This window comes from Pleurodeles waltl, chromosome 2_1, assembly GCF_031143425.1.
Source record: "Pleurodeles waltl isolate 20211129_DDA chromosome 2_1, aPleWal1.hap1.20221129, whole genome shotgun sequence".
NCBI lineage: Eukaryota > Metazoa > Chordata > Amphibia > Caudata > Salamandridae > Pleurodeles > Pleurodeles waltl.
Window position 1 is genome coordinate 162749046 of NC_090438.1, and position 12199 is coordinate 162761244.

At 46.2% G+C, this 12199-nt stretch overlaps 1 protein-coding gene across 4 annotated transcripts in view; it reads right to left on the minus strand.

The window, feature by feature from the left end:
* The window catches only part of STAG2 (STAG2 cohesin complex component), a 987179-nt gene that overhangs the window by 812778 nt on the left and 162202 nt on the right, over positions 1–12199 (minus strand). For all 4 annotated transcript variants that reach the window (XM_069211859.1, XM_069211886.1, XM_069211877.1 and 1 more), the window contains exon 4: positions 1512–1590. In XM_069211859.1, the coding sequence (XP_069067960.1) occupies positions 1512–1590 (79 nt within the window). The remainder of the gene's footprint in view (positions 1–1511; positions 1591–12199) is intronic.

Below are 12199 nucleotides of genomic sequence, written 5' to 3' on the forward strand. Positions count from 1 at the left end.
TTGGCAGTCAGACCCCATGTGAATGAACTTTTCATTGTCTAATGTCCAGTTTCTCCAATATGGGTTTGACAGGGGAGGTAGAGAAAGACTTTGAAGGTTTCATCTCCTAGCGTTTTGAGGCCAAAACTCTGGACTTAAATATACGCGCTACTGTTGGCATTGAGAAGGAACCCACTGAGAGCCTGGGCAGCACAGACGTTTGAGTCGACGTCAAGAACTGATCTCGGTCTAAAGAGTTTGATGCCAAAGGTTTGGTCTTGACGTAGTTTCGACGCCGGGGCATTTGAAACAGTTCCAGATATGTCCACGGCTAGGCAGCAGTGGTGGGCCAGTGACCTGTGATTGTGTGGTTCTGAAAGCCAAAGGTTTTTTTGGACAGCTTGGGTTGGAGGGCAGGGGCTGCAGTATTCACAGGTTGAGAATAAGGAAGTTCCTGCATCTCCAAATCTACCTTTAGGTCAGAGCCGGAGGTTTCGTCGCGGGAGAAAGCCACCTCCTCTTCAGCAGTTGGCTGCTCCTTGGCATGTTCCTAACCAAAGATGTCTGGAGTGTTGTCCATGGCTCAGTGAGTCATCTCAATACATCGAACCCTGTAGTCGCAGAGTGCCTTTCAATCTGAAAGTTGCACATTGAATGTTGGTCTGTGTGTGGCTACTACGTGTGACAACATGTAGAGAACCACAAGGGCGTGCGTTTCTCTACCAGTGGAGCATTTGAGAAGACTGGTAATGTCAAAAGTAGGCCCGAGGGGGCTTCAGTCAAACGGAGTGGAACCAGCGCAGTTTTCAGTGGAAGCACAGATGGATAAAGCGTGCATGATAATACCGAAGACAGAGAAACACACATCTGAACAAGACAGCGGAGAGAGAACAAAAAATGGAGTTGATGGCTAAGCACATTATCACCGAGAGGACTCACCACTCAACCTTGTGACTCGAAAGGCTTCTTCCAAGGAAAAAAAAAATAAACACTTGCACAACTCCGGACAAAACACTAGATGGCAAGAGTATGCAGATCATACAGCCACGCATGCCAAACACTAAGTGCCCTAGCAAAATGTCTCTGGTGTTGCTGCCTTGATGATCTGTGTCTGGTCATAAGAGTTATGTAAGGGACACAAACTGAACTTGGCAGTCTACTGAGACGTCTGTGCTACATCTACAACCAGACATTGCTTGCCTATGAATAGTGTGTTTCTCAAATACCTTGATCAAATTAAAATATTGAATGAAATGACAGACTTCACTGACTTTTGCCAACCCATATTCTGATCTGAAAACCTAAGTCTTTAAACTTGCAAGACTTTTTTTTTTATCCCTCTCATAACACACAGTACATATGATAATTTCAAACTAATTATTCCAATCACTGCTACTTCTTACTGTGTGTGCATGTACATATAAAGATAAGGATTTACAGAAAAGCGGGGTTTATGCCACAGTAAAGCATTTCACTTAAACATCTAACCTGCAAAAATGAAAGTGAGAATAATAACCATACAGAGTACATACTTTTCCTTTGCCTTGTTTAAGGTTCTTTCCATCAATATCATCAAAGTCTGTATCAGAAGAAAAGTGAGTTTCAGTCTCCCTATGGAAGATCAAAAACAATCAGTTAAACTTAAATGTTACTGTGCTTGACAACATCCATATCAACATGTATATCTATATACTACTGGCAGTGGATGCATTTCCTGAAGCACTCATGCACACTTTTCTTGTTATAATGAGGCCCTCTGGATTTATGAGTGTGGAACTCATTGTTGGCTCATTGGCACTTTTCAAACAACCTAATTACAAACATTTTCTGTAACCACAACAAGGAAAATCAGACAGTTCATTAATTTTAGTTAGGGTTGCTTGTGTTCCAGTTTAGTAAAAACCTGGCTTGGCAGTTTGGGCTCCACTGTGCCCACTGGAGCAAGGACAAGCTGGATTTGAATGTGGCTGGGTCCAAAATGAGGTAGCATGCGCTGCAAAATAACAATCAACCTGGATGTGGTAATTACTAGTGGCAGAGATTACTTCAAACATTCCACCCATCACTCCCTTGTATACTTCAAATGATTTGTTTAGTCCTACATTTTTAATTTATATTTACGTACTATGTTTCATACTTGGAGAATTGTGAAAGTAATTGTTCAATGTTTGAACACCTTTCTCTTGTGAAAAACTACAGTTTATTGTTTTACAGTGAGTCCATTTTAGTATGATTATAAAATTTTGCAAATTTGGGCCAGGTATTAATCTGCTCTGGTACTTGCATCATTTGGAAAGCAGTAGTATGATTCAGAAGTGCTGTTTATATGATACAACAGCATTCCGCAAAATGGGTCAGACAATGAGCAAACACACATTCCAACTCTAATTTAACCTACTATCTATAAACTAATTACGATCGTGTGCAGGAAGCTGGGTCTCTATATAGTGCACTAAAAGTTAGTACACTGTGCAGAGAGTCCAGTGAATCCTCAATTAGTATTGCAGAAGCAAAAGTAGATAGGTCTAATGCTCTGTTTGTGGTAGTGTAGGTGAGCAGTTAGGCTTTTCAGAGGGATGTGCTAACCATTTGTTATACTCACAGAGGCAATAAATAAGACACTCAATTAATAAATCCGAGACAAGTTTAGGAAAATAATTATTTTTAAATTGGTTTCAAACCCAAGAACTTCGTAATCAGGTAAGTAGAATTTTAAGCCTAACTACTTTGAAGTTTCAGAAACATTTTCAGAGTTCACTCGATGTTATTGTATGGAGGAAAAACAATGTTCTGCTAACACAGGGTTAGCAACGACTTATGAAGCCAATCTTGGAGTTGGGGTAAGTACTGAGCAGTGATCAGAACCACACCAAAAGGTCACAACGGGCAGCACTGGTGTGGCCGGGTGCAGTAGGGCATTGGGTGCAAAATGGTTTCCTATGGGAGTTTGACCCCATGATGAACAGGATGCAGGCTCTGGCTGGGAAGCCAGTCAGGGACAACAAACAGGTAGGTATTAGACTTGGGGTGCTTGGGGACGTAGGTGCACCTTTGGTCCTCTTCTCCTGTGCCCAGGGACGACAGATGCAGGGGTGTCTTTAGGCCTATGGTTTTCATGTCCGGGAGCACTTACGGTCATGGGGTCCTGTGTGCTGAGGCATCAATGGGGGGCCGGCAGGGGTGGACTCGAGCTCTTAGGAGCAGGGGACGTCATTGGCACCGGTGACCCACATCAGCTGGGGTCCAGCGTCACGGGTGCAGTGGTTCCGGAAAGGGTTGGATTTTCTCACCACAAGCCTGTGGGAGAGGGAGCCTGCGTGCAAAGGGTGCATGCATCTCAGTAGAGTCCAAGATGGATGGGATCGCACTGGACTGTCTCTCGTCAGCTGGAACCCATGTTCACCCAGTTGGTTGGCTTCACTTGGAGTTGTGGACGCCGGGTGCAGTGGTCACTTCTGGTGTCAAGTTTCCAAGGTTCCAGCATTCTAGCAACTGCAGAGTCTTTTCCTTGGAGTTTCTTGTTGCAGAGCAAGTCTGGTACCCACAGGAGGCTTGAGTCTTTTTTTAATGCTGGACAAGTTGGTTTCTTGTGCAGGATCCTTTGCGGTCATCAGTCAGGCCGGAAGGGGCTGCTCTAAGTCAGCTGTTTCTTCTTTTCCTCTTCTGCGGGTGCAACTCTTCTCTGTCCGGGTCTAAGGTTGTCAAAATCTGGGTTCTAGGGTTCAGGGGATGCCACCTAAATACTCAATTAAGGGGCGTCACAGAGAGTGTCAGGCGGTAGCCGATGGGTTGACCACCTTTCTGCAGGGAAGTGGGCATAACCTTAACCCTAGTGGCCTAATTCCTTCCAAGCAAGATGGAGGGATTTTAAAAGCAGTCTTCACTTCAGCTCATCCACCTTAAGGGTGGGACTGGCATGAAGTGGGCACTCCTAATTTAAATAATTTTCCTACCTGTGCGGTCGTCAAAAATGGGATCAGGACAGGGGGGTTGATCATCTCCATCTTGAGAGAGTGGGTTGCATTATAAAGGCAGCAAGGGCTTTGAAGTTCCCCACCCTGGAATCTCCATTCTGCCTTAGAGAGCAGGTTACACCTCTGCCCAGAGCACACTTTTGTCTCAGGCCCTCAAGAGAACTTGTTCTCAGCTTGGGGGGCCAGAAATGCAACTGTGGTGGCTGAACTGGTCAGGACCACTCAGTCAGCACACTAGTAGCTTTTCAGGGGGCACCTCTAAGATGGCCACTGTGTGCAGTTTTTAATAAATCCAACACTGGGGTCAGTGAGGGTTTATTACTCTGAGATGTTTGATATGGAACATCCCAGGGTTCAGAGATGCCAACATGTAGCTGGGGAACACGTAATGATCAGTGTTCAGCACATCCATTTTAAATGGCTTCCCTGTGCACTCACTACGTCTCAGACTCGAGAGAGGCATAGCAGGGGCATATCTGCTCATGCATATATGGCATCAGGTGCCTGGATGCACCCAGCTTTAGGGGTGACTTACACCAGGCACATGCAGTGATAGGGGACCTGAAACAACAGGGGTGAGTGACAGGTAGTGTGTTCAATTTAGCCTGCATCATCACACACAGTCTGCCACGGCAGCACTTGTGTGAGTTTGGTGAGGGGTGGCGCAACTTGTGCTGCAGCCCTCTGGTCTTACTTAGTAACCCAGGCCGCAGGGGTCAGGGATACTTTTTTCTAGGGACTTACAGTGAAATCTAAAGAGCTTGCCAATTGAACAAAACAACTGAGCAGTTTTGGGGAAAGATATCTGGCACTATGGACCTGGTTATCAGGGACCCAAGTGCACTATCAGTTAAAGCCACATCAGAAACCAGGCAAAAAGTGGGGGTAACCATGTCACAAAGGGTGCTTTTCTACACTATGTCATTGGATCACGTGCTGAGGTATGTCCACAAATATTTCATATATAAAGCTATTTCTGCAGCCAAACTAGTCACATAAGAAAAAAAAAAAAATAGCTTATATTCATTAACAAAAAAAAAGTTATGAAACTAGAATATTGAGCATCAAAGAACAATCAAAATCTCAGTACTCGTGGTTTCTAAAGCATCAAATTATGCATGCAGAACACCTACTTAAAACTCAAAGCATTGGTGGCATCACAAAACAAGTATAAAGCGCTACAGAAATACCAATTCAATGTAAAAATTATGTGGGTCCATGCAAGCATCCTAATATTTCAATAGAGGACTGCATGATATTGGCATTGCAGCAAGCTGTAAAACAATTGTCTGTATTTAACTAATTCACTTGAAGCATGGGTCTAATACTGATGCAGAGCATTCTGGAGTAACAAGTACGGTGGATAGGTTGAGATTGGAGTTCCGATCAAGTTCTTCAGTACCACCTTAAACACTTTTGTTCCCTTCTTGTAATGAAGTCTACTAAGTGTGATATGAGTAGTTCATGCTGCTGTTCACATTTCAGAGTTTTAGGCTCACCTTTAAGGCAACATCCAATTAGTGTGCCATGCTTATTTAGAGGCACTGTTTATTGGTATTCTAAATAAGAAGCTCAAAAATTGCACTTGGAGACAATGCTCCAGTTCAATTTATCAAAGCCCATTCATAGATCCGAAATTATTTATTACTCTGGCTCTCCATTAAGCTCAATCTCCAACAAATTAAAATACCTTTTTCCTATGGTAAATATATACAAATTACAGCGGGCTACTTCTAAAGTTCATCAAGAGCAGTATGGGCTTTTTTTCCCCTCTGAAGAAGTGCAACATGCTTGAAATGCATAAAGATTTTAAACTATCATCACTGTAGGGCTGGAAATGATTACATGAATTTGACAGTATGTTGAGAAAGAAAAGTCCTCTGCATGGTAAGCCCTGAGCGCCCCAACTGTACGGATGTCTGGATCCCTAATGCTGATTGTTGTCATTGGCAAACATGGATCATGCGTGTGCTCCATGACTTATGCCTTTTTTATCGTTTGCAGTATTGCAGGACCGGAAGTGGTGCCCAAATCCCTACCCTCAGTTATGAAATGTTACCACCTTTACCAGGAGTTAAGCAAGCACAAACACTGTGGCGGAAGCATACTGTGCAGTGATCTGTAGGAGTGAACAGGTTCTTTCTACCTATGCCACTGGACTGGGGCCCACAGGTTCATTCATTGACAGTTCTGCTGCTGTGTGCTTACCTCAATCCTTGGTCTACATCAGTTTGGTGTGGGTGCAGCTCAGCGCAAGATTTAAGCATCAGGCTAGTTGTGTGCTTGGGAAGGATACACTACACAGATAATGCAATACTGTGCAGTTGTGCACAGTAAAAGCATGTGCTAGTTGTCTGAATGCTTGTGAGTGGTACAATACATGAAAGATACGATGCTGTGCAGTGCATGTATATTAAATTCATGTACTGTGTATGTGTGCCTGTGAATGGTACAGTACAAGGCAAGCTATGGTTTCCATTTTGGAAAACCTAGACCTGCTTGGTGACAAAAGGTAGAGGACTCCCTCTAGACACATTTGTGTATGACTGCATTCCTGTGAGCTTTGTGGGACACCCTGGAGCGGGATAGCCAGTCTACCTTTGCACACTTCAAATGGTGCTCCTTGATTAAAAGAGAGATCACAAGGAAAGGGCCTGGGCACATCTTTGGAAGGAGATGGGTCTAAAAAGAAAATCTTAGAGTATGGCTAGCACCCAGGCCTAACCTTTTAATACACATCATGGTGGCTGACATTGATGTGTTAACACTAGTCACTCCAATGGACTGTGCTGTGGGGCTATTAGCTTTGATGACGCTCTAGCTGTGATAGACGGCTTTCAAGAGCAAGAGAGTGTAGAGGAGTAGGAACTTCAAAAAGAAAGCAAACCCCCAACATGTGCTACAAGACTCCGACTCTAAATCACATATGGTGTCTCGAAGTGGACATTAAGATGGGGAGCTTGAAACCCCCAAAATTGTAAGCCGTCAAGATGCCAGTCGGGCTATGCAAGAACAGGATTGCGGGCCAAGGCCTGCTAGTCTCCCTGCTGGGTGAGGGGACATCACCCAGGGATTCCAAGGCCATCTGCCCTGGAGCACCAGTGCCTGCCTGCTTTGCCAAGAGCAGTGTGCCTTGTAAGGAAGAGGAGAGTGATTGAGGGGAGACGACCAATGGGGGATCCGGTTGAGTGGATTCCCTGAGAAAGGGAAGTGACAGTTTGTCAGGAGGGGACCCCCAGAAAGTGAACTACCCTTATCGGTGTGCAGATCAGGCAGGAGCACCTGCACATTGAGGTCTCTGCAACCCTGTATGCCAGGAGGGGCTGCAGTAAATGGAATGCCATGTGAAGTGGGCTGCAGTCCTTTTGAGAGGATGAGCCAGCTATCCCTGTGTGCTAGGACAGACCACCTTGCAGGCATTTGCTGGGTCATTCAGATTGGTGCCCATGCACGGTAGAGGTATGGTGACCCCGTATGCCAAAGGATTACCAATGGAACTAGCAAGAAGTGCAATCTTGCAGTCAAGTGAACTAGAAAGGTCTTTAACACTAGATGAATGGCTTGACTCTCCAAGCAGTTGATGCACAGAGCTGAATGTTTTTAGTGCCAAAGTCATTGGATTGTGAGGCCCTGGAGATGAGCACCCTATCCTTTAAAGGATGCATCCGCTGTGAGAATGATCTTGTTAACAGGGTCAACAAACCGATGTCCCTTTGACACTGAGTCAAGGAACAGCCACCCCTTTGATAAGTTCCCTATGTTCCACCACTGCAGAGGGATGAGTGTGGCTGTTCACAAACACTAGATCTCATCATTGACCCTGAGGCCAGACCATTGGCTCGCCAGACTCTCTTGCAGTGGACACTAATGGCACTACTGCAATTCAAGTTGTTATCATGCCTAAGAGACGCTGTACCGTTCTGAATGTTATGTTGATTGTGATGCATCAGATCTATTAAAGTTGAGATGCTCTGAATTGGTCTGAGCTAGTCCTAAATGTGTGTTGAGGATAGATCACAAATATGGCTGTACCTGTTAAAGTTGTGTTACTTCTGAATATGGACTGTGAACACCAAATGGTGAAGAAGGTGAAGATGCTTGTCTGCGTTCCTGGAAAAATGTAAAGGTACTGGGTTTGATAAGTAAGTCATTGAGGTATGGGAAGATATGAACAGTCTTGTCTTCATAGATGTGCTTCAACTACTGCCAGACACTTGGTGAAAACACGAGGTAAAGTAGTGACTCCAAATGGAATCCTTGTATGTCTTACTTGAGATTTTTGCAGAGAACTGGGTAAATTGGAATGTGAAAGTATGCACCTTTTAGGTCTAGTGCAAACATAAAATCTCCTTGTTGTAACAGAGGGATCACATCCTGTAGTGTTACTATATGAAAGTGTTCTGAAAGGATGTATTAATTGAGAGGTCTGAGGTCTGGAATAGGCCAAAGAGACCAGTCTTTTTGGGGGATGAGGAAATCTAGGCGTTCGACTCCTATCCCTTGCTGTTGAAGAGGAATGTGAAAGTATGCACCTTTTAGGTCTAGTGCAAACATAAAATCTCCTTGTTGTAACAGAGGGATCACATCCTGTAGTGTTACTATATGAAAGTGTTCTGAAAGGATGTATTAATTGAGAGGTCTGAGGTCTGGAATAGGCAAAAGAGACCAGTCTTTTTGGGGGATGAGGAAATCTAGGCGTTCGACTCCTATCCCTTGCTGTTGAAGAGGAACAGGCGCTATATAGCTCCTTTGTAAAGGAGAGCATGTACTTCCTGTTTCAACAAATCTAGATGTTTTGATGAGCTGCAGGCAATAACCATGTTAAAAAATATCCAACACTCACTGATCAGTTATCATTTTCCCATGCTGTGAAACACTGTTATAGACATACCCTGACAGGGGTTAAATGGCAGGGAGAAATAAAGAGGGAGTCACTGTTTTGAGGTGGAGGGGGTGGCACGAGTGGAAGCACCTTTCCCACGTACCTCTGAATTATTTCCCCTATATGATCCTCGACAAAATCCTCCTGAAGGGGCTGTCTGATAATGCTGTCTATAAGAGGAGGCAGAGGCATCTGTTGTTGGTTTAGGACCATGTTTGTAAACGTGGCACCAAAAGGAGGAATGGATTCTGGGAGTTTGAAGTGCCCACATAGATTTGGCAACTGCATTGACTTTTTCAAGAGTTTGGTCACTTGTGGATCAAACAGGTGTTTCTGGTCAAAAAGGGTATTTAATAGTGTAGGAAGTTGGCTCTGTATGTGCTATTTCAAAGTAAGGAATAGCATGCCCAGAGTCCAAGGGTTCCCCTTAGAGGTAAAATAGTGGTAAAAATAGATAATACTAATGCTCTATTTTGTGGTAGTGTGGTCGAGCAGTAGGCTTATCCAAGGAGTAGTGTTAAGCATTTGTTGTACATACACAAGACAATAAATGAGGTACACACACTCAGAGACAAATCCAGCCAATAGGTTTTTATATAGAAAAATATCTTTTCTTAGTTTATTTTAAGAACCACAGGTTCAAATTCTACATGTAATATCTCATTCGAAAGGTATTGCAGGTAAGTACTTTAGGAACTTCAAATCATCAAAATTGCATGTATACTTTTCAAGTTATTGACAAATAGCTGTTTTAAAAGTGGACACTTAGTGCAATTTTCACAGTTCCTGGGGGAGGTAAGTTTTTGTTAGTTTTACCAGGTAAGTAGGACACTTACAGGGTTCAGTTCTTGGTCCAAGGTAGCCCACCGTTGGGGGTTCAGAGCAACCCCAAAGTCACCACACCAGCAGCTCAGGGCCGGTCAGGTGCAGAGTTCAAAGTGGTGCCCAAAACACATAGGCTAGAATGGAGAGAAGGGGGTGCCCCGGTTCCGGTCTGCTTGCAGGTAAGTACCCGCGTCTTCGGAGGGCAGACCAGGGGGGTTTTGTAGGGCACCGGGGGGGACACAAGTCCACACAGAAATTTCACCCTCAGCAGCGCGGGGGCGGCCGGGTGCAGTGTAGAAACAAGCGTCGGGTTTTCAATGTTAGTCTATGAGAGATCTCGGGATCTCTTCAGCGCTGCAGGCAGGCAAGGGGGGGATTCCTCGGGGAAACCTCCACTTGGGCAAGGGAGAGGGACTCCTGGGGGTCACTTCTCCAGTGAAAGTCCGGTCCTTCAGGTCCTGGGGGCTGCGGGTGCAGGGTCTCTCCCAGGCGTCGGGACTTTAGGTTCAAAGAGTCGCGGTCAGGGGAAGCCTCGGGATTCCCTCTGCAGGCGGCGCTGTGGGGGCTCAGGGGGGACAGGTTTTGGTACTCACAGTATCAGAGTAGTCCTGGGGTCCCTCCTGAGGTGTTGGGTCGCCACCAGCCGAGTCGGGGTCGCCGGGTGCAGTGTTGCAAGTCTCACGCTTCTTGCGGGGAGCTTGCAGGGTTCTTTAAAGTTGCTGGAAACAAAGTTGCAGCTTTTCTTGGAGCAGGTCCGCTGTCCTCGGGAGTTTCTTGTCTTTTCGAAGCAGGGGCAGTCCTCAGAGGATGTCGAGGTCGCTGGTCCCTTTGGAAGGCGTCGCTGGAGCAGGATCTTTGGAAGGCAGGAGACAGGCCGGTGAGTTTCTGGAGCCAAGGCAGTTGTCGTCTTCTGGTCTTCCGCTGCAGGGGTTTTCAGCTGGGCAGTCCTTCTGCTTGTAGTTGCAGGAATCTAATTTTCTAGGGTTCAGGGTAGCCCTTAAATACTAAATTTAAGGGCGTGTTTAGGTCTGGGGGGTTAGTAGCCAATGGCTACTAGCCCTGAGGGTGGGTACACCCTCTTTGTGCCTCCTCCCAAGGGGAGGGGGTCACAGTCCTAACCCTATTGGGGGAATCCTCCATCTGCAAGATGGAGGATTTCTAAAAGTTAGAGTCACCTCAGCTCAGGACACCTTAGGGGCTGTCCTGACTGGCCAGTGACTCCTCCTTGTTATTCTCATTATTTTCTCCGGCCTTGCCGCCAAAAGTGGGGGCCGGGCCGGAGGGGGCGGGCAACTCCACTAGCTGGAGTGTCCTGCTGGGTTGGCACAAAGGAGGTGAGCCTTTGAGGCTCACCGCCAGGTGTGACAATTCCTGCCTGGGAGAGGTGTTAGCATCTCCACCCAGTGCAGGCTTTGTTACTGGCCTCAGAGTGACAAAGGCACTCTCCCCATGGGGCCAGCAACATGTCTCGGTTTGTGGGAGGCTGCTAAAACTAGTCAGCCTACACAGATAGTCGGTTAGGTTTCAGGGGGCACCTCTAAGGTGCCCTCTGTGGTGTGTTTTACAATAAAATGTACACTGGCATCAGTGTGCATTTATTGTGCTGAGAAGTTTGATACCAAACTTCCCAGTTTTCAGTGTAGCCATTATGGTGCTGTGGAGTTCGTGTTTGACAAACTCCCAGACCATATACTCTTATGGCTACCCTGCACTTACAATGTCTAAGGTTTTGTTTAGACACTGTAGGGGCACAGTGCTCATGCACTGGTACCCTCACCTATGGTATAGTGCACCCTGCCTTAGGGCTGTAAGGCCTGCTAGAGGGGTGTCTTACCTATACTGCATAGGCAGTGAGAGGCTGGCATGGCACCCTGAGGGGAGTGCCATGTCGACTTACTCATTTTGTTCTCACTAGCACACACAGGCTTGTAAGCAGTGTGTCTGTGCTGAGTGAGGGGTCTCTAGGGTGGCATAAGACATGCTGCACCCCTTAGAGACCTTCCTTGGTATCAGGGCCCTTGGTACTAGAAGTACCAGTTACAAGGGACTTATCTGAATGCCAGGGTGTGCCAATTGTGGATACAATGGTACATTTTAGGTGAAGGAACACTGGTGCTGGGGCCTGGTTAGCAGGGTCCCAGCACACTTCTCAGTCAAGTCAGCATCAGTATCAGGCAAAAAGTGGGGGGTAACTGCAACAGGGAGCCATTTCTTTACAAATAGTGTGTTGCACTTCTGGCTTAACCCCTTCCCTGCCAAGGACGTAATGGTTACATGTGTGGCTGCGGCGCTTACATCCCGGGACCGGCCCCTAGGGGTGCCCCTCCACCCCCCCAGGTCAGGGTTAAAAGGGGAATCTCTTCCCCTTCCACCCCCCACTGTGACGTCAGCACGCAATTGCGTGCTGACCCCATCAGAGGTCACTTACCACAGCACAGGAAGCATGCTTCCAGCGCGATGTGGAAGAGAAATGCTAAGCATTTCTCTTCTGCTCGGGAGGAGGGGGCAGGCAGACACATCAAAAGAAAGGAAGGGGGGG